This window comes from Ictalurus furcatus, chromosome 8, assembly GCF_023375685.1.
Source record: "Ictalurus furcatus strain D&B chromosome 8, Billie_1.0, whole genome shotgun sequence".
Classification (NCBI taxonomy): Eukaryota; Metazoa; Chordata; class Actinopteri; order Siluriformes; family Ictaluridae; genus Ictalurus; species Ictalurus furcatus.
In genome coordinates, this window is record NC_071262.1 from 4,360,021 (window position 1) to 4,386,853 (window position 26,833).

Sequence of the window (26,833 nt, forward strand, 5' to 3'; positions counted from 1 at the left end):
TCTCATTAAAACCAGAAAAGAGAGTGAGCAAGTTAAATAGTACAGTCGAAAGCCGCACCTTGATGATGGTAAATTGCTTCATTTATATGCAAACATGCCGTACAGAGTGGTGGGCAAAAATGAATTCCGAGGTGTGATTCAGCAGCATAGTGGCCCAGCTGATGGTGTCTCATGTCATATTCCATTTATGATCCAGTACGCTAACATGGTAAAACAGCATCAGGCATTGTAATCCCCTAGCTCATTTCACAGGCTGAGGGGAAGACTGGTGTGTAATATTCTATTATAACTCATGGGATTGCTGTTGCTTGAGGATAGGAATGAGAGGATGCACTCTTTGCCCTTTGTGATTGCAAAGGAATCGATTTACAGCTATTCTACAGCCTAATCTATAGGTACGACATTTGTGGCATTCCAGAAATCATGCCTGGCCCTGGAGACAATTTGCTGCATAATAGGAGCCTCCGTGCTGCTGTCTCAGAAAAAAAAGAAAAAAAAAAATGAACATAATACTGCAGCAGGTAGCTGCTTGACTGCACCTAGCATGAGTTTTTGCCATATTTGTCGTAACTATAGAGACAGGATTCTGAGTCAATGGTAGGAGCCTAGACGGAGATGTATTCGTGTTGATTGGATGGTCTACATCCCCACAGCTTCCTTACTTGGCCTCTTAAACAAAAGGAAGTGGAGCTGTTGCATGAGCAAGAGCCATTTTTAAAACATCACCATTGCCAAAGCTTTACAGTGTAAACCAAGGCGATGAGGAAAATCTGGATTGCCTGAGCGAGAAAAACAGGATGATAACGACACATTGGGCAGAACAAGAGATGGTTCCGCTGTAGGATCGCAGTCCTCCATGGCAGTGAGAGAGGCTTGAGGGATTTCGCATCCACACTTGGGAGATGTCTCCGAGGAATGAGCTGAGACTAAAATGCCATAACCATGAACCATAATCATGAGAGTGCAAATGTGCTAGTGTGTGAATCAGCCAGTGGACACTAGAGAGAAACATATGAAGACAGGAGCTCCTGACGCTTCTCTGAGGGGTTTGCTGTCAACTCTGTTTTTTGTTCAGTTCGGCTCTACACTCTTAGAAAAAAAGGGTACTATACGATAATGTTCCTTGTCAGTGGGGAGGAATCTTTTGTGTCTGTCTATTTCATGGTAATGTGAATATAGTTTACCTTTATAATGATTTAAGGTACATTATTGAACCCAAACGTTCTTCCTGTGCTTCAGGGGTTTCCTCCCCCAGTCCAAAGACATGCTTTGTAGTCCGATTGACATTTCTAAATTCTCCGTAGTGTGTGTATATGTGTGTGTGATCGTGCCCTGTTATGGGCGCCCCGTCCAGGGTGTCCCCCACCTTGTGGCCTGAGTTCCTTGGGATAGGCTCCAGAGGCTCCAGGATCCTCTGCGACCTTGTGTAGGATAAGCAGTGTGGGAAATGGATGGATGTATGGATGGGTAGAATTGAACCTGAACAGTAACTATCATTAATTAGCTTTAAAAGTACTTTCATGCATACTACATGTACCTTACTAAGTAAAAGATATACGCTAAAGGTACAGATGTACTCTTGAGTGTACCAACCCAGCATCAAGGACAGGTATCTTTGAGTTCCCTGTTTTCTGAGCATGTATGCTGCTGGTCTGTATTGATCTGCAGGGATTAGTGGTAACCCAAATATTTAATACGACGTTAAAATTAGCATAAGCAGAAGTCGACAATATAATTTTTCACACCTACTGCCAAAATTAAGAAAAAGTGTTCTGGTGTCCTGTTGCTTTAAGCACAGGCCAGTAATTATAAGCGCGTGTACTGTAGCTCATCAGTGCACTCTCAGCTGATGATATGTAGCAGCTCATAGCCCACCATGTGATGTGATGATACACATGGTGCAAGGTCACTGGTTTGTATCTGTTGTGAAATATCTGTCATTGGCCAATCACAGCATCTGCTATGCAGCCGGTTAACTAGTGTCTTGAGAGGAGGAGGAAACGGTCGAGGTCGACAAAGCCCAGGCATGCAGCAGCATTTTAGCTGGGCCAAATGAGTGATTACCTCCCAGCTCCTCTCATAATTCACCATGACCTCAATCTGCCAGCAGAGCCACTCGCTGATAGATAGGCCTGCAGGTTTATGCGCTCGGCACCCATGTCAAACAGAGCCTGAAGGCCCCTCTATCTGGTGTTTATACAATGCCAACATAATAACAATCCCAAGTGTTCGTTATGACAGCTAATGTAGACTTGACATATTTAATAGCTAATATTAAGATCATTAACGTCAGTGGGAGGTCAATGTTACGGTATGAAAGTTGTAGCTAGCTAGTATTATATTAACCGAACAAGATACACATTACAAAAAAAAACAAAAGTTGAACCAAAGAAGATAGAAATCTGACAGCATTATTCCCCAACCACAAAGTGGTAATGTTAGCGCATAGAACATGGCATGCCTTTATTTCCTTTGCGTAATCATCTTCGTCTTCAAAATGAGAGCGCAGTGTTTCACTTTTGTCCACTCGACAGGTTCTGACATTTTCATCTCATTTTTATTCATCAAGGAAAATGTCATTACATTTCGTCATATATTTTGAGGAGAAGGTTGGATTATTATTTGGTTATCATTGCATTTTCATTACGGACAGTAGATGAACATTTTTCGTCTACAAAGTTAACAGTTAACATTCTACTGGCTCCGGGGACACTCAGGGGTCTGCGATGTTCCAATTTTGTTGCAATGGTGAAAACCACAGCATATTATATTCACAGTTATTATGCCTATTAATAATAATAGCCAAACTATTGGCACCCCATCCAGGGTGTACCTCGCCTTGTGCCCCATGCTCCCTGGGATAGGCTCCAGGTTCCCCCCAACCCTTTAGGATAAGCGGTATAGAAAATGGATGGATGATAGCCAAACTATTATTGTAGATGTTTAAACAAGGTGGTTAGTTTTTAAATAGTTTAATAATGAAATCTGCACTAGGGGGAACTGATTTTTAGTTTTGTAGTTGACAAGTTCCCTGACTGTAACGAATTTGAAAACCTGTGATCCAGTTTATGGAAACACACAGAGAGAAAAAAATGAGCATCTGTTTGCAGACACGAAACACAAAAGTCTTTTAAAACAAAAGTAAAAAAAAAAAAAAAGTAAAGTAGATAATCCTTCTAGACTTGAGGGAATCATGCATAGTTTGACGTTTGATGCAATATTATATCATTTACATTGCTTTCCATGTATAGTTTGTCCCATAAAGATACTCTGTAGAACCATATAACAGAGATTTTCTATCAGAGATTGTTCCAAGAAGTACTTCTTTAGGAACCTAAGAACTATCCAAAAATTCATTGAGGAGTCTTTTTTTCCAAGAGTTTACATATAGGATAATAAGCCTTAGGATTTGTAAATGTAAAGCGCAAGTTAAGGATAATTTGAGAAGTAGCTGGGCACACAATTAAAAGCACTAAGTGCATTATTTGCAGGGCAATTTCTCAATCAGCAAGTAATTTATATCTGCTGTACTTCAGCGAGGTGACCCTTGCCTAGAATAATTACTTCAATCAATCAGTAAGACACGGAGGCAGTGTGGACGCTCCTCCATAGCAGGAACAGACATGATTACACAAGGGACACGGATGTAGCCGGCAAGATTTTGAGTCAAATATGGCTCTCACTGCCTCTGGGTTTTTGGCTGGACAAGGGATGCGGGGAAGGGGCCAAGAATAATGCCTAAGGTAATTTATTTTCCTTAGAGACAGGTAAAGGGTAGAGTTGTGTTTAAGATACTGCAATCAGTTCCATGGTGTTGCACAGGGCTTCCAGCAGAACACAAAGAACAGAGGATCGTTAGGTCAGTGTATGAAAAGCGAGGGCAGGGACAGATTTGCCACTTTCTTGGCCCCGCGGTGGCCGTCTTTCATCTTGCACATACTGTGCTAATGCTTCAGAGAGCTCGAAGATATCCTTGACATCTGCTCGGCTCACTCGGGGAGTCTGGCCTCTGTCCTGACCAGAGCTTCAGTCATGGAGCTGCTCCAAGAAGCAAAGTGCCCCACAACCCACTCTCTCACAAGTGCATTCTCATAGCTTTATGCCTGTACACACACACACACATGCTCAGTCTCTTATCCAACCTGTATTGTCCTTCAAGAATGATCGCAGCATTGTAGAGGAGGCAAAATGCAGTATGGATTTATTTTTCTAGACCTTCTCAGCACAGGGAATTTGGTACAGAAACAAAACTTCATTAAAAGTGTACACTGTGCAAACTGAGAAATATTTGCACTGGTCATTTCTTTCTCCACAATTTGGCTCGTAAAACGTTATCTTGCTGCAAATGAGGAGGTCTAAGTGGTTGGCAAACATTGTCAGTGTGCACTGGGGCAGTGTGGCGCATGCAGGTCCTCAGATCAATTGTGCAATCAGGTAGGAGATTGCCCAGAGGAGGCTGAGCCAGTAATCCTTTAAGAGACTAAACTGAAAAAAAAGTGCACTGCTGCAGCAAAAGTGCACCTTATATCCGAGCCCAGGCTATTTTGGGCAGCAAAATGTGTGCAGTCATATATCTCTTGATCATTTCCGAGGTGTACAAGAGCCGTAGTACAGTACTAATACGGGTGTATGTGCCCATTCCCTTCTGTATTTAGCCTCCCAATAGCAGTGCATGTGTAGGCAGACAGCTTTGGCTCCGTTTGCTGCAGAACTATTACGTTGGAGGAGTGGTTAGTAGTACTACTGAACAGCCAAATGCTAGAGAGACTTGACCCTCCATCAGAATTGGTACTTGTTATGGAAAGTCATGCTGTTCTGTACCTACGCAAAGAACTAAATCTACTTTGTTTTAGCAAGGGGGTAGGTGTGCATACTGTGACGGAGCATCACAAGCAGTGATCAGAAGCTTTGTGTGATATCCAGAAATGAACTCTAGCCCACCACCCTTTCCAGCTGAGAAAATCCTGGTAGTAAATACGAACGAAGCAAATGTTGCCTGTTATATAAATGCATTGCTATACGTGGCCATCTGTCCATGTGTTTGTTAAAACATTAGATTTAATTATGCTCCACTTTCTATGAACACGTACCATAGGACAGAAGTATTAGCTTTAGATTGAGAATTATATAGTGAGAATTTAGTAGTTATTAAAGCCTGTTGTCAAAATCACTCATTGCTCAAAGTGTTATTTAAAGTTTGTTTATCTCCTTTTTTTTGCAGGTCTGTTCCATCGTGCCATCATCCAGAGCGGTTCAGCGCTATCCAGCTGGGCTGTCAACTACCAGCCTGTGAAATATACACGTCTGCTTGCAGAGAAGGTGGGCTGTAATGTGCTGGATACCATGGACATGGTGCACTGCCTGCGGAAGAAAAACGCCCGTGAACTAGTAGAGCAGGACATCCAGCCTGCACGCTACCATGTAGCCTTTGGGCCAGTGATTGACGGTGATGTGATCCCAGATGACCCAGAGATCCTCATGGAGCAGGGCGAGTTCCTCAATTACGATATTATGCTGGGCGTGAACCAGGGTGAGGGCTTGCGCTTTGTGGAAAATGTTGTGGACTCTGAAGACGGCGTCTCAGGCAACGACTTCGACTTCTCTGTGTCTGACTTTGTAGACAGCCTATATGGCTATCCAGAGGGGAAGGACACCCTGAGGGAGACTATCAAGTTTATGTACACGGACTGGGCTGACCGAGACAACCCAGAAACACGCCGCAAGACCCTTGTCGCACTCTTCACTGACCATCAGTGGGTGGAACCATCCGTGGTGACGGCTGACCTGCACGCTCGCTACGGCTCGCCAACCTACTTCTATGCCTTTTATCACCACTGCCAGAGTTTGATGAAACCCACCTGGTCAGACGCGGCACATGGAGACGAAGTACCATATGTCTTTGGTATCCCCATGATCGGGCCTACTGACCTGTTCCCCTGCAACTTCTCGAAAAATGATGTCATGCTCAGTGCTGTAGTTATGACCTACTGGACTAACTTCGCCAAGACTGGGTGAGTGCTCCTGTTTAGTAGATCATTCTAAGAAACCAACGTATACCAGGACAAATGTTCAATTTGGGCCAGTTGATGTTATTGGATTCATATATCATCAAGATCAGTGTCAGACAATATGGGCAGCAATGAAAATAAGACAACGAAAAGCCTTACCCCATTCATCTTTCACTGTGTATGTGTGTTTGCTCTATATAAGAAAATATAGTCTAGATCACACGTAAGAATATGTACTGCATGACTGGGACAAGGGTTGAAAAGGGAAAACCATAAGACATTTTGGCCCGTGGCAGTATCGATCAGCTCAGCTCTCTGCAGTCGATCACTAGCTCCCCAGCTGTCTTGACTGTTTTCCCCTCTTCTTCAGCTCAGTTTTGCCCAGAGCAAAAAGCATTATGGATTTGTATAAGCAAACCTTGTAATCAGGTCCAACAAAACAAATCTAATTTGATGACCACTATTGCTAGCAAAATCATCGATCGCTCATGCCTCTGGTTGCGTAAATTGTGCTGTTTTGCCATTCGTAATAAAATGACATTGCCTGACATTTATAAATCATTCTATGAACGATGAGAATATACAAAAGGTGAAGTGGGAAATAAGATAGACTATAAGATTGCTTATAGTTGGATTGCTAAAAAAAAAAAAAAATTGAAAAAGGCTCTGAAAAGCCTCCAGACAAACATCTGTCTGGGCAAAGTCACACAGCTTAAGGGCACTCCACATTTCATATTTTAATTTCAGATTCTGGCCACAAGAGTAGCATCGTGAACGACATATTTTTATGAGAGTGTATTGCATGAAACACACTGGACTTGCCCAACAGAAATAATCCTCCACAACTTTTCAGGGGGGAAAGATTTAAATGAAATTCCTATTCCTATTGGACCTATAGAACATTATATAACTTTATCTTGCAAAGAGCATACTGTGACACATAGTCCTTTAAAACCTGACTAAACAGGAATAACAATCCTGACCAAGAGTTATCTTGTTTCCATGACATTGTTTTTGGTTAGGGGGTTTATTAGAGGGCAGCAGAGCTTAGACAGTACTGAGGATTAAATATTTGAGAAGCAGATCTCAGTCCTGTGAAGAACTTAAGGTCTGAGATGACCTCTAACCCAACATGCATGTTGACCCTGCTGACCTCTTCACACCTTGCCCACGGCGCAGTTGGCATTTGTCTCCAAGCAGGGAAAAGATTTGCCACAATCAACAGATCTGTTCATGCCAGCTGTTTAATAATGAGATGACCCAGATCCAGCCATTGCTATCAATCTGATGTGTGTAATATATTAGTTCTGTGTATACAGAAATCCTGTCTGAGTGCACGTCAACAGCATGTATCATTCCCCAAACCTAAACTCCACTTTTTGCTTTACAGGCTTCTTGGGTCATTGCAATAGTAAAAGGGCATGAAAATTCCCATTTGCTGTAGAAGGTACCAAATTTTACAGAAAAATCACGATTGAAAAAAGTAAGATAGACCTACTATATGCTAGTGGCTTATCCTAATGGATTCTTGATACGAGAACCAAAAATATTCAGTTCGTGTACTTGATTGATCGGAAATGAGGAGAAGTCTATTTTCTCTACACTGAATCAGCCATGCAGGGATTGTGTATTTTAACCCATGTCTGTTACATTTGTTTTGCCCTTTTTCCAACCACACCTTTAGCCTTGTGATTTTAAAAAAAAAAAAATTAAAAAATTAAAAACCCAAGAAAACCACTGTTTTTAATAGAAATGGCTGTGTTAATATTATATTCCCAATCCAGCTGTTTTCAGCATCAATCCTTTCTTTTCAGTAGCTTTTACCAACACTAAAACACTACCCATGCTGTTCTGAGCCACGGTAGTCGGTAAAAAGAACAATCATTCTCTGTTTTCTTTTATCTTTTCTCTGAGTACAATTTTTGCTTTTGTTTATTTTGTTATTTTTATTAACCTGAGTCTTACTGACATGAATCCAGATAAAACTTGTGTGAAACGACTAGTGTATAATCTGTATATTGCTTATGTGCAGAGACTGAGAACCTGTCCACTCATGCATCAGTTAATGTTAATTTAGTCATACAGGTTACACTGTCAAAACAGCAACGGTAATTTTACTCATCCTCTTCATTTTCACATCATTAGCGCCTTAACTTTAATCTTTCCATCATTTGCCTCCAGTCTCGTGTAGTTATTTACTCGTTTATGGAACGTATCGTACTTGGAATATGTATTTGCTTGGCTGAAAATTCAATTAGCAGCGGCTTCACTTAACACCGCAATATACATCTACCTTGTCTTATTCTGGCTCAAACCACATCTTTCACATGATGTAATGCTTGACGTTAGGTTGGTGAAATGTTTTTTAAAAAATGTATTTATTTATTTATTTTTAAAAGACACTGCTGCATCTTAATAAGGGGAACTTTGCAAGCCAGTGCACTCAGACGACGAGGAGACCACACTCAAACGTCAGCTGACCCCATTACACAAGGCCAGCCTGTTCTTTCCCAGGATTGGAGCTAATTACATCCTTCGTCTTCTGGCTTTGTCTCAGCGGAGACCACTGGCAGTCTCATTGCGATTTAAAAGGGCTCGTGTATGGTTTGTGTAACTGCACCCCTCTCTGTTTTCAATACCGTCTTAGTTAAGCCCAGCTACTGATAGGAGAGCTGCCGCCAATATGCCGCCTAATTAACTTAGGTTAAGCTAACACAGTGGCTTGTTACAGAGTCTGAGTCTGTATTGATCCGGGTGCTATGCTGTAACCACAATACAATGATACAATTACAGCTTTTCTATCAAAAAGTATGTGGTATTCCACTAGGGATGCATATGATTACTTATATACATCATGGGTACGAATTTCTCGTCCTAATCAATATCGATATTTATACCGATTATCAAAAGAAGTAACCTACTTAATATTAATCACAAAAGCGCTTCATGGAACATTTTATTCAGCTCATCATGAATGCATGCATGTTCATGCACTTAGGCTGCTGGTCTCGTTCTTTACAGTTAAATCGACATCGATTTGAAAATTTTTTTAATTAGCTAGCCACATTAGTTAGCTTGGATCGAGTAGGTCTGCATTGGAGAAGAGCAGGCTTTGATTCCCTTTGGAAAACTGCTTTCCTCATTGTCTATGAGCGATAGTTTTAAGTTTTAAGGTTAATCCTACTAGTTTGCTTGTATTGTAGGATGATGCTGTAGTAGCGCCTGTTAATATTCTTTGCAGAGCACAGCTTGCACTCTTCTTTGATTTGATTGGCATCATTAATCGTGAGATTTGTCCAGATCGCTGTCATTTTTTGTGGCATCTGTTGATTAGCATAGTAGCGTACACTAGGCTTATGTCACTGTGGTATCTGAGCATATTTTACACGTACAAATAAATGCATGCAAGTAAAGCATGGTACTGGATAGTAGTATCGGTATCAGTGCAGCCCTGTTAAATACTGAAATTCACTATGAAAATTTGCAAACTGGCTTTCATTGAATTGGAATAAAGACATGTACCTTCCTACCTACCTACGTCATGTGGATTCTACTGAGAATGAAACACAAGTTTGTTGTTTGATGTTTGTGTTCAGTAAGAGTTTCTAACACCACCTACAAAAGGCCAATGTGCCAGCATTTGGCAGGTAAACCTTGTCAAAGTCTGTGAAATCCTACAAACAAACAAAGACTCAAACATTTCTGGCATTGAATCTTAAAAGCCATTCTATCAGTTACTAGTTAGGGCATATAACTTCATTATATTATGCTATCCTATATAGTAAGCACAGTATATAAGGAAAGTGTTTTGGATTTGAATTTGAACATGATAGATTTTACCATGGATCATGGGCAGAAAGTGGAAACTTATATCAGCAATGAAGAAAACAATACTGTGAGTATAACAAATGATGTGATTGAGATATTGCCTCCTAAAGTTGCTGAAAAAGGATATTTGGAAAAGAGAGCAGGAAATTGATACACATAGGATTGCTGTGCTGTTCTGTCTGGTAGGGAAGCCTTTCCAATTAGAAGACAATTATCAGGACAATTTAGCGATGATTGCTTTTGAGCAGTCGCTGGTTTGCACTGTTTCCATCTCCACAAGTACTTCCCTGTTTGATACAGATCATACTTCAGCAGAGGCAGGATGGCTACAGTGACATTCCAGCGCTCCGCAATGGTGGGGAGGGGAACAACGACAAAAAAGTGTGTAATAACAGATTTGTTACCATCATAGTGTCCGGTGGAAAAGTGCCAAATAGTGATGCTGGCTGATGTGTGGTCAGATGTGATAATACATGGTAGAGGTCTTTCACCTAAGCTGATCAATCATTAAGGACCATGAGGAGGATTGGAAAAATATCTAGCAACTGCCCTCCATCTATGGTCCATGGTCCCATGATCTATGGACCAGTAACATCAGAGTTACAAGCAGCTTCTAAAGGGATGGATTACAAAAAATGTCTGAGCTTTTTTGGAAGACACCATGACAAGCTGATGCTGCTGGAGAAGACTCCAGCATATGCTATAAAAGTCATATTGTAGTGTTGTCACTCCCACTTTGTCCGGCTTATTTCATTGACATGGAGTCCTTGTGACATTCCGTCGTCATGGTGTTGCTTGCTTCAAAGAAGAAACTGTGAATTGGACGAGTTTCGCACCATCAACTGAGAAGCTTTCAAGAGTTCTGCTCAATCACTCAAGCATGTGTTGTGGTACATGTGTTCAGACTTTGTGAAAATAGAGTACTCAGTTCAGTTCTGGTTGCATGAAATGAAAAGGCAGCACTCTGTGCGCCTTCTGTAACTATAATGTACTGTATCACTGAAGAACTGAATTAGCATAACAAAATACAGAGTTGTCGATAACATAATGAAGCTTGATCTAGTGCAGAATCAGTGATATTGGTGTTTACGTTTTACACCTGGCTGAGATATTTAGTGACCTTACAGTGACAAGGATACCTCAGGTACTTTGGGCATGTTCTTTTCAGATTTGGTGATCCTTGGGGCCATGGTCATTGATGCGCTGTGAAGTAAGGAAGGATGAATTGAAAAAAGCCACATTTAATTATATTTGACTCTAGCATCATCTCGTATTCATTTCTGTCATTCATCTTGTGCCGGTACCACACACTGACAGAGGAACCTTTTTTTTTATTATTCATTAACAGCACTGATTTCTGATGTCCTTATGCCTATTGGAATCCCACAGTATGAGTGGTTTAGGCTGTAAGACATCCATTTCTCCCATGAGTGAAGCTGTCACGTCCAGTGTGTCTCAGCTCTGCTTGACTTGTGACGAATGTTCGTGGGTTGCCCCTCCACAGGAAACCATGTAATCTAACCAAGGTCTTCTGGGATCTCTAAGTGTGAATAGTGAGAATGAAATCATGCTTGATTGGATATTCGAGGAAATCACAGATGACAATCAACAGCCAGATTTATGAGTGGGATATGTCATGTGACCGGCTGATATTGTGACATGTGACATTTTCCTTTTTCAAATCAAAAGTTATCAAATAAACATGACAAATTATTATTAAAATCATAATTGTATTACGTTGTTATGTTTAGTGAGAAATAATCTCAGTACACATGAAACCATTTAGACATGGTACACATGGTCCTAAAGCATGTGGAGGGGTTGTGTTTGTCAGTTTGCATAAATATGGCTTAACCCTTGTGTGTCAATTTAAAAAAGTTACACATAGGTCCAAAGAGGACAAAAATGTCCATGTCCAAAAACTGTCATAAAAATATTATATAATAACCCTTTAAATGCTGGTTTGTTTACATAATGCCACATGTGGGGGATTTTTTAATGAAAAAAAGACAAATAGTAATTATTTTCCATTTACTAAATGCTAAGCAAATTTTTTTACTTTGATTATTACAGTCTTTGATAGGTCAGTGATTAACAACAACATTAATTTTGATGCATTCATATTTTTTATGCAGTGTCAGATTAAAAAAAAAAAAAAAACAACCTACCACTCAGGTCCATAAAGGACAAAAATGTCCATGTAAAAAAAAAAACTGTCATAGAAATATTATATATTAATATTTTTTTCCACTTTCACTGACTTTACCAGCTTCAGTTCTGATCATAATGACCAAACATTCATTCATTTTCAGAATTTTAACCCTTTAAACGTGGGATTCTTTACATAATGCAAAAATCTTCTAAGCTCAAGAACCTTCTTTGACTCGTATGCATGGGGTGGGATTTGTGATTTCCAGTACAATATCATTTCTTCCGTTCAAACTGTTCACACACACATAACATTTTCAGTGCAAACATACAAACCACGTCTCTGATATCCATACAAATACACCCACACAATTATAGCTGCATCGTTTATTCTGTTGGTCTGCAGTGCTCTATAATACAGTAGAATCAGGAAAGAAAAGAAAAAAGGAAAAGCATGTACAGGTGCATCTCAAAAAATTAGAATATCATGGAAAAGTTCATTTTTTTCCATAATCTAATTCAAAAAGTGGAACTTTCATGTATTCTAGATGAATTACACATAAAGTGAAATATTTCAAGCCTTTTTTTTGTTTGTTTGTTTTAATCTCGACTCATGGAAATCAAAAATCCAGTATCTCAAAATATTAGAATAAAGAATTTATAATGCAGAAATGTCGACCTGAGAAGACTCTTATCAGCTAATTAACTCAGAACACCTGCAAAGGTTTCCTGAGCCTTTAATCTCTCAGACTGGTTCAGTACACACGACCACAATCGGTTTTCAGATGAAAGTCAATTTTGCATTTCATTTGGAAATCAAGGTCCCAGAGTCTGGAGGAAGAGTTGGGTTTGACTACAGTATCAAGAGGTGTGGTTAATCAAATCAATTCCTCTCATTCACACCACACACACCTCACACTTCCCTACTTGTCAGGACATACCCAGTCCTAATTCCATGGCTAATTAAATAAATTCCATCCAATTAGTTCCCCAAATGTCTGGGTTGGAACGGTACAGATTAACTGCCACCTGTAATTTATGCTTTTTGCCCTTAAATTCAGTTTTGAATGGCACCAACAGAGATTTATGCACATCCTGGTGAATATACCTCACATTTACCTCCCAACACCTTTGCAATGCCTTGTCAAGTATTTGTGGATCAGAGTCTATGGGCAGCCTCAGTCCACCAAGGCCTGATGTATAGCCCCTGACACACTGCATGACACTTCCTGGTTGGTGGATGGCTGTGTGATTGCTGACAACAGGAGCATCTGACCTACTTGCATTTGGGGCAGTCTTCCCAGAAGTGCCCCAGCTCTCTGCAAACAGACCTGCCCAGGTCCCATCCCAGCTCTCTGAAGAGCTGGTGGTACCCTGAGTAAGAGAGGGGAGAAGATAAAGAGACAGGAAGGTGGGAGGTTTTAGATGGGTGACGTGCAAGCTTCCATCTCCTGGCATCTTCTGGCAAGTCCTGCAGTAGGCTTCTTGTTCCATGAAGTAGAGGTGATGGGGCTTGTGAATGCACATACTGTATGGGTTTCTCTACCTGATGGATTGCATCATTCATAAATTTAGGCTGGTGACACTGGAGCCGCATGGCTGTTCCAGCCCTATGTCGTGTGATGAACTGCCCCAGCTCCACTCGTTTAACAAACTTCTCTGAAAGAGTTGAACCTCTGAGCAAGGGCAAGGGCCTGGTCCCCTTCTTCCACAGTCAGCTCCCTGAGGCATCAACTTTGCCATCAAATTCAACCTGCTCCAGAACAGCTCTTCTCACTGTCAGGTTGTCCAACTGGCTCTCAGGAAGCAAACTGTGGGCTTCCTAGTCAACAGAGCTTGGATCCTGAAGCCTCACTCACCCAAAGGAAATCCATAAGCCAAGATTATACCTTCAAACATATGGAAGTATATTGTGTAGTCTATACTTACAATTAAAAGAGTATATAAACTATTTTAATAGGTTGTTTCCAAAACATTATAAACTCTCTTCATATGGATCATTCTCCTGAGTCCCTATATACCCTGTTTGAAAATGTATAACCCAAAAAGGTCATTCCCTCCGTGGGAATCCCTGAACTAGATTTATTTATTTATTTATTTTAATCTAAGAACCCTTAATTATCAAATGAACCCTTAAAGAAGCCTTCTAAAAACTAAGAAGAAAGGACCTTTTTCTAGGATTATCCTAATTATATCAAATAGCATCAAGAGCATTCACTTGTTGTTTAATGGGTTGAAGAATGTGTTTCTCTGCCAAACTTGATCTCTTTAACAAATCACTACATATCGCAGGAGAAATAAAGCCCTAGCTTTACCTAATTACTCTGCTTTACATCAGCTCTAACAGTGATAAACATCTGCACACTATTACAATTATACTATGTGTAAGAATATATAGAGTTATGGGATCTTTTGAAGATATGTGTGTGATATTATATAAGTGCGTCAAAGATTTGGGAGAGGCATATACAGTAACAGTGATAATGCTATTGGTATGCTAACGTCAATGATAGTACTGGCGGCTAGGTATAAACTGTTTTTATCAATGAATGAGTGTGCCTCATAGCTGTTATGAACGGATTTAAACGCTGGTTAAAATAGAAAGGTGTCATAAATGAATGAAGTCTGCTGTATGAATGTATTTGAAAGAAGTCACCTACTTATGTGAACACCCATAACAACGCCCCATTGTTGCAAGAAATGGGGCAGATTTGAATGTCACACCCACACACCACTCGTTGCTAAGTAGGGAAGTGAAAATGAGGGTTAGTAGGTTGTCTGACAGAACCCTATCAAGCCCTCGTTCCAGTCATACACAGCCTCTCACACAGTCCACTTCCGTTTCATTGCTGACACTGCCGCAATCAGCTGGCATGCGCATGCACATAATTAGATAAGCCATGCGTACTGCTTCCTAATGCCAAAAATCAGATTACGACCAAGATGCTGCATCGATTCAACAAAGGGGTGTTGAATTATTCATCTTCGCTTACGGCACCACACCTACAGCGTGATCCACGCAGAAAAGCCTGCATGTGAAAAATACTCCTACACTTCGACGCTCCCTAGCTCTGCGTGTCGCTCCAGTTCTCCCCAAGCAACTGTCATGACGAGGACGTCATCGCTGACCCGGGCTCTGCCTGACCAGCTCTCCGAAAACACTACGCATGCAATCAATGCACAGTCTGTTAAACTGATTATTACTGGCAAGAATGTGTGGTGTATATTGACATGGTGCACTTTCCTATCATCCAAGATTGCCACCGGGTCAATCTGCGGCTCGGGCACACAGGCTCTGCTGCAAGATTTCATAAAGTCACTGATGCTGCAGCCTTCATTGACATCCTGCTCTCTGGCATGTTGCACGGCAGAGGATCGATATGAGGTTAGCGCGGCCGCCTGCTCCTTTGAAACTTAATTACTGATATTCGGCTACAAAGTCATCATAGCCTGTCTGCCGATATTCATCGGGGATCATTACTAGCCTAATAAAATGGGTTATTTATGGGCCACACCTCTGATATCCAGTCTCACTGGAGGATTTCACTTCAGCAATATCAATTTAACGTCCTGGCCTGAAAATGCAAAATAATAATTATTAATAATAAATAAATAAATAACAGCAATAAACTAGAAATGAAAATGTCATTTTTTTGGCGAGTTTTACGGGGGTTTTTTCCCTCCTATCTTTTTGTGTGTGTGTGTTGCTGCAAGTGAACAGGTGCCTACATCCTTGAGGAGCGGGAGGCAGAAAAAAAGCCCCCAGGCTTGTAAAACACACCAGAGTGCCATATTTCCTCACAGATGAATCACCTTTCCAAAGTTGATTGGATGCTTAGTGGGGCTCATGCCTTGATTCTGTTGATTAAACTTTGAACGTGAGCATGAAGGAGGTGGGGGATGAGATCTCATCATGTCATGCTGCGGCACTTCTCTGCACTTCATACCGTATCCCCTAATCGTCTCCACTCCACTCACACCCAAGCTACATGACAGGAAGGAGACCTGTGCTTGGTCTGGAATGCCATATGTTAATACAGTTAATAAATCAATAGTGCCGCGGAAAGGGAATCGGAGGCCACCTTGCACCCGAACTCCAGCCTCGTCCTGGTGTGCACGCGGAAACGGTGACCCCTGGAGGCGAGAAGGTGTTAGTGTGTCCATCAAGCTTCTCTGCTTGAAGCACCCCATGTTTTAGTGTCATGATTAATACGATCCACTTTCTATCAGCACACTCGCCATCAATGCACACTGCGCTGTTTCTCCAAAGCAATTAGCCAAGAGCCTGCACCACTGTTGCTTTATCAAAAACAAGCTGCTACCTGAAGAACACCCTGAAACATGCTGATTTATTCATTCGTATTTACTCTAAAAGCGCCTGCTTTTTTGAGGGAGATGCATTGGGCTTTCTTTAAACTTGCCATACCGAATACACTGACGACACAGATATTGTGCCTGTCAAACCTACAGACAGAAGAGTGATAGAATATGACAATTTGGAATTAATAATGCATGATGTTCATGTAGCAGGCATACAGACAGCTCGACATTCACTGATCTCAGAAGCAGGGATGAAGATAACAGTCGTAGGTTTGTTTTGTTGATCGCTGCCTTCATGCACTAGAGGGGGATATTTAGGTCACTCTGTTATGGAGTATGGAGGAAAATGTGGCTTTGAGCAGGAAAATGCCTGACAGGAGAAGGGGCAGTGAAAAAATGTTGACTGATGGGAGAAAGGAAAAGGATTCTGGCTGACTGGAAGAGGTACACTGTATAAATGTCTGATAAGCACCGGGTGCTTGTTAACCCTCATGTCTTGTTCATTACATGGCAAGCGATGTCCCATTACCGCACTGATTAATATTGATGAACTATTGATTTATTTATTTATTTATTGATTGATTTATTTATTCCCACAGTGTTCCTGGGATAGGCTCTGGATCCATTCGACCCTGACCAGAATAACAATAAAGCAGTTACCGGAGAAATTTCCCACTATGTGGGTCGGTCTTTTTTTTTACTACGGGATCAAAAGGACATGTATATAATCTCTATGATATAAACATTTAATTATTGATGTTTTCAGCTCCTTTAGTTTCGAATATAATATGTCTCCCAGTATTGACCATGTTCTGCACAATTCCATATCTAAAAAAAATGTAAGAAACCTTCCTAAATAAAACTTGTCTCCTTGTACTCCAAAGAAGTCCAAACTTATAAGTATGACATTTGGAAGTTTAGTGTTACCCAAAACCAAATAATCCAGTACAGAGTATGCATGTACACATACCACATGACGACCATATAAAAACACTTAGCACTATTGTCTCACGACATACACTGCAAAAACCCAAATACTGTTATTGAAGAGAAGTTTAAACACCTCATCAATCACAAGGATTTGGCGTTTCATCTTTCCTGCCCAAACATCAGGGGAAGTACACCTAGAACACTGGATCTGTTCCTCCTGGCACGACTTTCTTCAAGAATACTAACTTTTTCATTTGATTTCCAATCGTTTTGCTTCCATCACAACCTGAAACAATGTCTTACAGACTTTCGTGATTGCTTATACACACTGCTGTTGCAGTCTGGCCCACATTCCTCAGTAACCAAAGCTCATCTGTTTCTTCTTTTTGTTCCACTGGCACATAACTCATTTTGTCACATTTCATATTTTCTTGGAACCCAAAGACATAAAATATATGCATTTGTACTGTCTGTACTATCTTTGGGGGGGGGGGACAATATTTTCTATAGGCAATATAATACAGTGAGGCAAAGAAAGAATAGATTTAAATGTGATCTTATGCCAAAAAGCCACACAGAAATATAGTGAAATGAAATGACTGCACCTGCTATCCAGATGAACCTCCAAACAGGATGACTGGGCATCAATACACACATGAATAAAGACAGTAATAACAGGTGATGCTGTACAGCATGGAAGGCTAGAGGAAACAGCGAAAGAAAGATAAGAGAACAGAGACTGAATGATGTAGACAGATAGAAGAAGAGATGGTGGAAGAGAAGGAGAAGGGATCGCTATATATACAATACAAGTAGTGCTACCATACAAGATTTTTTATTTGAGTTCTAGAAAAGCAACGTGCGCAGAGTAGAGGTGTAAGAGCAAGGATAATGTGTAGGTTGGCGTTTTAGGGGTTAGTTACGTGCTCACGGAAGAGATGGGTCTTTAGCTGTTTTTGCAGATTCTGAGGTCCGGAATGAGGTTGAAGTTCATTCCAACACTGAGGGACGGTTAGTGTGAAGGTTGTGGAAAGGGACCTTGAGCCACGTTGAGTAGGCACTACTAAGCGTTGGTTGCTAACCGATCGCAGATTACGTGAGGGAACGTAAGCCTTAAGGAGAGTGGGTAGGGTGTAGGGGGTGCTGTTCCAGACAAGTTCTTGTACGTGAGCCTCAAGGCCTTGAATTTGATACGGGCGGCTACAGGAAGCCAGTGGAGGGAGATGAAGAGGGGTGTGACATGGGTTCTCTTGGGCTGGTTGAAGACGAGACGTGCTGCTGCATTCTGAATCATTTGAAGGGTTTTGATGAAGCTGGCTGGGAGACCCGAGAGTAGCGCGTTGCAGTAGTCCAGTTCTGATATGACACTGATATGAGCCTGCACTAGTAGCTGTGTAGCCTGTTCAGTGAGATAAGATAGGGTCTGATTCTCTTGATGTTATACAGAATTAACCTACAGGACCGTGCAGTTTGATATTTTTTATTATACTCATTCATTTTATTCAATCATTCATATTAAAATATTTATATTTTTATATATATATATATATATATAGATATATATATTTTTACAGTACGTTTTTTCACAACGTCATGACATGTTGGATCACAATTCCCGAATCACAGGACTTCACCATCACCAGATCGCAATCCAGTTGAACATTATAAACAGCCCTCTCCACTGCCATCATCAAAACACCCCCCTGAGAGAAAATCATTTCGAAGATTGGTGTTTCATCTCTCTAGTATAGTTCCAGAGACTTGTAGAATCTATTCCAAGGCACATTGAAGCTGTCCAGATCACCACTTTATTTACAAAGTCAGCGGTAACTGTGCCTTTAGATTATTTACATGAGGTCAGATCAGCTCTGTGCTTTCACTTACACATTGCGTTCCTTTCATTTTTCACTTTTCACGCATCTCTCAAAAGATGATCTCAAAAATCACTGAAAGATCCACACCTCTACATAAAGTGTATATGTAAAGTGTGGAATTGATTTCAGCTGCTGTAAAGCAGATTATCTTCAAGACGCTCAAGCATGGGGCTTTAAATTCCTTTCAATAGGCTGTGCAGAGATTTTTTAAATGTGACAGCTATTGCGCAAGCATTCGATTGGTTCCTTCCTCATACACAACTCCATACAGTTTAAATTCTAGCAAAAGTTGTATTTTGGGTTTTTTTGTTTTTTTAATGTAACTATTTGACAGATATATGCCGACGTTTTGTTGATTTGCTCACCTGTCTGTTTGTTGTGCAATCGTGGGGCAGCACGTTCACGGCCACATTGAGCCCCATAGAGTTATTATTGGTGAAAAAAATGATTGCATAAATGTACATTTCATAAACGTTCCATTTATGTTTCACCATTGTATCTACCTCGTATTGGTGTCTTTTAGATAAGTGTCTTGGCAGAGGTCACAATCTGAGAATGAAACAAAAACATTTCTGACACTGCCAGTACTTTATGTCACATGAGCACATCACATGATGGCTTCTAAGACCACCAATTCCTCAACAACTCAACAACAAAAAGAATTCATGTTTGTCTGGGACAGCAAGATCAGACTGAAAATCACACACTGTAATTCGGATACTCTGAACATAATTCCTGAAACCTTTTCTTCACTTTAGCACGATGAAACTCAATTTCCACACCGTTCTCGTGGAGTACTATAAGCACCATCAAGCTCAACTGTAGCTCCTAGTTCTAAAGTGCTGCAATTTGTGTACATGGATGAAAAAGTACTCAGGTGAGCTGTTTGCTATGTTTGCTAAGTCAAGCCGAAGGTCCAACGGCAAAGATAGTGGTAGAGGAAGAGAGGACGTGGTCAGTGAAGTGAAAGAAAAGCTGCAAGACAACACGTCACCGAAGACGTGCGACGATTATTAATTATGTCCTCATTTGTGGAAAGCCAGACAAAGCGTACAGACAAACCTGAGCTGCTTCTACATAGCTTTCAATAATCAGGACATAGGGACATAGAGAAGATCATCTGTGTCCTTCTTTCGTCTTTTGCTTTTGTATATCACTGCATCAATGCAGGTTGAAACAGAAAATACACTTTTAATGCTTTTAATACAGAGTTGACAGGCAGCTGGCTGATGATGCAATAGACATTAAAATGAAACACAATAAATACGTACTTTTATTCTCGGTCTCTAATGGTTGTATTCTTTTTGTAGAAATATTTGTGTGTAACCTTTTTTTTCCTCAGGACTCAGGAAGGTGTTCAATTTTGTGTTTTTCAGTTTCCCTTGCATCGATTTCACATGGTTCAGTTCTTTATCAGTTCATTTGCATATTTGATAACCATGTATTATGTCTCCTTCATGGTCAAGTAGTTGCATTGGACTGGTGTACCTGAAGGCAAAGCTTGATTACGAGAAAAGTTCACATGTTTTTGTGGATTTCTATTTTGAAAACAGGGGTATGATTTTAGAAAATGTGTTTTAGCAGGAGTAATGTATGCCAGAACGGCACACTAAAGAATGGATCTTTTATTTTACGGTGTTTTATAGCTGGAAACTGTGCCCAGGGAGAAAATACGCTCTGTGTACATGACTGCAGCACACAACCTGTGAACTCTGTGTCATTCTGTATATAGTCATCAGTGACCTTGTACAAGTATGATATCTGTAGCGAGATTTATCCCCGTGTGTGTTTTGAAATTTATTACCCTATCACTAAGCATAACATACAGTATAGTGACGAGAGACAACAATATATATATTTGCTGTTAATTCAGTCACCCACTTGGTTATTTTTAATACCAATAATCCAGATTAAAAAAACAAAAAATAAGGATCGCTATGTGAAAAAAACAAACAAATATCGTATAATATTCGTATAAATGGTCGTGTCTAAGTATAACAATTTATTTTTATTGATATTAAAATACATTATATGGCCAAAAAGGTATGTGGACATCTGAGCATTGAACATCCCATTCCAAAACCATGGTCATTAATATGAAGTTGGTCTCCCCTTTGCTGCTATAACAGTGTCCAGTCTTCTGGGAAGGCTTTCCACTGTGGTTGTGGGTATTTATGCGCATTCACCCACAAGAGCACAACAGGTTGGTCACCGATGTCCGGAAAGAAGGCCTGGGACAGAATTGGTGTTCCAGTTCATCCCAAAGGTGTTCAGTGGGGTTGAGGTCAGGGCTCTGTGCAGGCTAGTCGAGTTCTTCCAGACCAACCTTAGTGAAGCTTAGTTAGAACCTTAGTGTTCCAGTTCATCCTAAAGGTGCTCAGTGGGGTTGAGTTCAGGGCTCTGTGCAGGCCTTTCTAGTTTTTCCGCGCTAACCTTAACAAACCATGTCTTTATGGATCTCGCTTTGTGCTGGAACATGTCTGGGCCCCTTAGGTCCAGTGAAAGGAAATTTTAATGGTACAGCATACAAAGAAATTCTATACAATTGTTTGTTTCCAACTTTGTGGCAACAGTTTTGGGGTAACGACACACATGGGTGTTATGGTCAGGTGTCCACATACTTTTGGCCATATTAATCAGCAATAAAAGAAATGAGGAAACAGTCCCAAAAGAATTTTTATGTTGACTTTAGTGCAGGGCCTGAACAGCCTTGTTGTTACTTGTTTATGTTTATGTATAAGCTCAATTTTATTAAATAAGACATCACTGCATAGCAAACAAATGCATGAATTAAGATATTTTCTCATTTGAAGACAGCTAGCCCAAATTACAACGTCAAATAAATGTTGTGTGTGTGTTCACAGAGACCCAAACAAGCCAGTGCCCCAGGACACCAAGTTCATCCACACAAAAGCCAACCGCTTCGAGGAAGTGGCCTGGTCCAAATACAACCCTCAGGACCAGCTGTACCTGCACATCGGGTTGAAGCCACGTGTTCGTGACCACTACCGTGCTACTAAGGTGGCCTTCTGGAAGCATCTGGTGCCACACCTGTACAACCTGCATGACATGTTCCACTACACGTCAACCACTACACGAGTGCCACCCCCTGAGACTACGCAGAACTCACTGGCCACCAAGCGGCCTAATGGCAAGACCTGGCCTTTCAACACCAAGCGGCCACCCATGTCACCGGCTTACAACAGCGAGAGCGGCACAGAACGGCGGAACAGCGCGGATAACGATGAGACCGGGCCATTGCTCGTCGAGAACGCACGTGACTATTCAACCGAGTTGAGTGTCACCATCGCTGTGGGTGCCTCTCTGCTCTTTCTCAACGTGCTCGCCTTCGCTGCACTTTACTACCGCAAGGACAAGCGCCGCCAGGAGCAGCGGCCACAAGGCAGCCCGCCTCGTTCCAACGCTAACTCCAATATCAATGGCACCAACGTCGAGGATGAGATCGCATCACTGCAAGTGAATCAGTGTGACGCCACACCAGCTGGAGAGGCACTACCGCTCACCGCGCTTCCTGACTACGCGCTGACTCTGCGCCGCTCACCTGATGACATCCCTCTCATGACGCCCAACACCATTACCATGATCCCCAACTCGCTGGTGCCCATGCCCAACCTGCACCCATATAATACCTTCACAGCCGGCTTTGGCACAACCGGTCTTGCCCACTCACACTCCACCACCCGTGTATAGCTTTAAGGAGGGTGCAGAAGAGTATTGGGTTTTGTACGAATATCACAGTTATGGAAGAGGGAAAAAAAAAAAAGAAAGAAAGATTTTGAATAGACATTTTGTCACAGGCAGTTGCTTTCTGAATGTCAATTCGATCTGGTTGTGAACTCCACGTTCCCTTCCAACGGGACAAGCAATCCGAGCAGTATTTTTTTCTAATGATCATTTTAAAAATGGGGGGACAACCTTTTTAAGAAGACTGGGCAGTTATTGGCAACACTCTTTTTTGAATAATTAACAAAAATGAAGAAAAGTGCTTTTTATTTCCCATTTCGTTCTCGTGTGGGAAACACATTTCAAAACAATGGCCTCTCAGATCACATCTGCATAATATGTGTTGCTTTTGCTTTTCTCATCAATGCCTTACACGAGAGCTTGATTTTTTGTTTCGTCCTTTTTAATCTTTCAGTGACATGGGCGTGCCTGGATCTTATTTAGCCTGAACGATTGGATTCATGAAATCTAAGAAAAGAGACATGTTGAAAATGTGTCGAGAATCGAAGCAATCCAGACCAGCTTTTTTCAGTTGCATATACTCATATATGGTTTTACCTTTTTTCCCCCCCCTTATTTCCAGTAATAATAATTTGTCTGATCCCGACTCTCTCTGTCATGAGACAAGACTGAAGATACAGACTTTACTGTGAGTGTTTTGTTAAGAGAAAATTGCATATTTTATGACAAAATGAACTACGTTCATGAAATGCACACTTACACACGACTGCGCGTCTGTATGTGTGCGTTTGTGTTTGTGTGTGTGTGTGTGTGTGTGTGTGTGTGTGTGTGTGTGCACATTTACCCTATTTTTTGGTTGAACATTGTGTCTTTGGGGTGGGACATGGAGGGCTTCTTTATCATGTTGATGATTTTCACCAGTAGTGTTTGAGCTGCGCCTCTGAAAAATAGCACTTTTTGTTCTTTAAAAAAAAAAAAAAAAAAAAAAGTTATATATGTCTAATTTTGCTTAAGAATTACAAAAATAAATATATTATTTTACATGTAAAAGAAAAAATAGCTTAATATTCAACTGAACTAACTGACATGATTCCACTGACTTTGTAAGGTTCCTCCCAGCCAGCAGGAGAAGGTGGCCTGTTTACACTGAATAACATTAGTTCAGTGTAGACCTGTGTTTCTTTAAATATAAATATAAATATGAGTATATATATATATATATATATATATATATATATATATATATATATATATATATATATATATAAATATGGGCATACATACATATATGTATAGGGCTTTTATGAAGATTATACTCCCATTGATCTCAACATATTAATGACCATTACTACTAGATTAAAAGCATCAAGATCCAGAAAGCAGAGTGATTAGTGTTTGTACTAGTCAAATTCTCAACACCACAATCCCAGGCCACGCCAATTGTCTTTTTAACAGCTCTATATGTATATTTATGTATAAATATATTTAATATTTATTTATGTATACCCGATGTATACATGCTGATTGTGCCATGTGCCAAATTAAATCATAAAACTGGAGAAGACATGTTGCAAAAACACATTATTTCTCATCCAGGCGTCCTCTGATTTATTCTACTCAATTTCATTGCATCAGATTGTGTTAGTTTCTGGTCAGACTGTCAAAACAACCTGCTTATACCGTCAAATGCTGTTCTCCCTCCTGTTCCGAACGGAGAGGAAAACATCCTGGCAGCTCTGGCAGCCCAGATCAAAGGGAAAGAAGGAAGGAAGTCAGTGGTCCAAAGACAGGAATTTGTATTAAAGGCACGCAAGGTTCAGTCAGTTGTTTTAACCAATTGGAGCTCATTGATAGTCATTAATAGAGATGCGGGGTTACCGAAATCAAGCTGAGCATGGGGTTCTCAGTCAGTAATGCACTTGTGTTCGTACACCTTAATAACATCGTCCTGCTCTTCATCACAATTCAATCTCTTGAATTGACTTTTCTTAAATGTCCTGTACTAAAGATTAGTGGATAAATTTGGCAGACATGTTCACAATCTCTCCAGCAAGTCTCCACTCATCGGCATCTCCATTCTGGTATGCACTGTGCTCTCTTATTGTGCCAGTCTACTTTTGTTTAGCATTTTACCTAGAATATACACAAATAACTCTTTTGAGAATGCAATTTATTTATTTATTTATTTCGCCCAATTAGCCCTGTGGACTGCAGCAAAAAAAAAAAAATAATAATAAAAAAAAAATTGTGAGCCATCAAAGCTTGGAATTTATACTTGGTGAGTAAATTAGTGCAACTCCTAAGGATGAACTTCTGAACAGAAGTCAACACTCAAAAAGAGGAAACAACCCTCGTCTAGGAGGCGACTAGGTTTAGAGATTAGAAAGCAAGATTTACTACGCTGTTAACGTTCTTTTAACGAGCAGAAAGTTTATATGAAGACCACAGTGTGAAGCTTCGACATCATTTCTTTTGACCAGCCGAGTCGTGGCAGGTGGCCAATTAGAATGTGGCTCTCCTTCAGGGTCCTCACAACATGGGGATTAGATGCTTCGTCTCATTGGAATACCTTCAAGCAAGCAGCAGTTGGTCAGAGCATGGAGGTCAAATGCTTCCTAGAATCAATATCATACTCTGCATGATCGTCCTTAGAATTAAATATTTCAGATAAGAAGCACTTGGGAACCCACTGCTGAACAGAAACTAAGTGCACATTTTGCATTATTCTTTACATAAGTTTATCTGTACTTGTTTGGTTGGGAGCACTCAGTTCAGGTTCATTTGTTTAAAATAACCACTATGTCATTTATGCTACGGTTATTTTTAAATCCCGGATATAATAGCCACACTTAAGCTTCGCAAAGTCTGCCAGTGCTACTCCCTGCCGCATAGCACACACTATTCATACAGCTCCCTGCTGATACAATGACCTGTTTGCACACACGAGTTATTGCACTCCATACAGCAACAGTGTGAGTGGGTGTCATCGGATCTATTTATTTGTGGTAGAGTATATTGTTGTAAAGAGAATGTAATGACACGGGGACCATCACCAATTTCATACGAAACCATGATTCACAGCAAGACACAGCTCAGAGCTTTTTCCACCCAGGAGCAGCATGTGAAAACAGGATATTAAGAGAGTGCAAAATCTGGGCAGACCATGACGCTGACGCTGAGGAAGGCAGGACACCCTTCTCAACTATAGGCAGTGGCAGATTGCCTAAAGGTTTGATCGAGAAGGGTTTGAGCGAATTCGATGAAGCATCTAATCCCCACATTGTGAGCTGTGGCTCACTGTGCTACCCTGGAGGACTAGGCAGAACTGTGAAGCTGGATGTTTTTCTAGCGTGATTGTTGTCAAGGCAGTTGCACTGGCATGCTCTCAATGCTATATCAAAAACTATTTCTCTCCGTTTCTGACAAAACATACTGTTTCATTGCTGAGCTGTTCATTTTTGCTGCCATTTTCTTTTGCTTTGGCCCCATGCATTAACATGGATTATTTTAGGATTTGCCTTGTCTTAGCCAGATCAATAACCAAACACTTGGTTACACTTAACTTGATTGAAGTGAAGTGATATTTTCTACTCTACTAATCTGTGTAGCATCTTCTGTACTATTTTGAATGAAAGTGAAACCCCCATCATTTGTTAGTGCTTCTCTCTTTTTTCTTTTTTTTTTCTTTTTCTTTTTTTTCTTTTTAAAGTGTAAAAACAGTAGTTTGGTTAAGAAGAGACTCGAGTTGTTCTCATCATTATGTTGCAATTATGTGCATTTATGTGTAATAGACCTTTTCTTTGCAATACACTGGTGGCAATCCACTTAATCATGTAATTCAGTATTTATTGTCTCAGTATCTTTTCATCCTGTTTGTAAGTAATGATGAAAGGAAGGTGGCCGAGTAAATGTCAAATGAATTATGATGATCAGACACTAAGATAGAAACAGGAAATATGAGCTCATGGGCCAACTGGTGAGGTCTGGTGCATACAAAGAGAAATGTTAATCAACTAAATA

At 40.6% G+C, this 26,833-nt stretch overlaps 1 protein-coding gene across 1 annotated transcript in view; it reads left to right on the forward strand.

The window, feature by feature from the left end:
• The window catches only part of nlgn3a (neuroligin 3a), a 169,036-nt gene extending 145,699 nt beyond the window's left edge, over nt 1-23,337 (forward strand). Inside the window, exons 5-6 of the mRNA XM_053630341.1 lie at nt 5,222-6,011; nt 21,973-23,337. Of these exons, the coding sequence (XP_053486316.1) occupies nt 5,222-6,011; nt 21,973-22,819 (1,637 nt within the window). The 3' untranslated portion in view covers nt 22,820-23,337. The remainder of the gene's footprint in view (nt 1-5,221; nt 6,012-21,972) is intronic.
• The last annotated feature ends 3,496 nt before the right edge of the window (nt 23,338-26,833 follow it).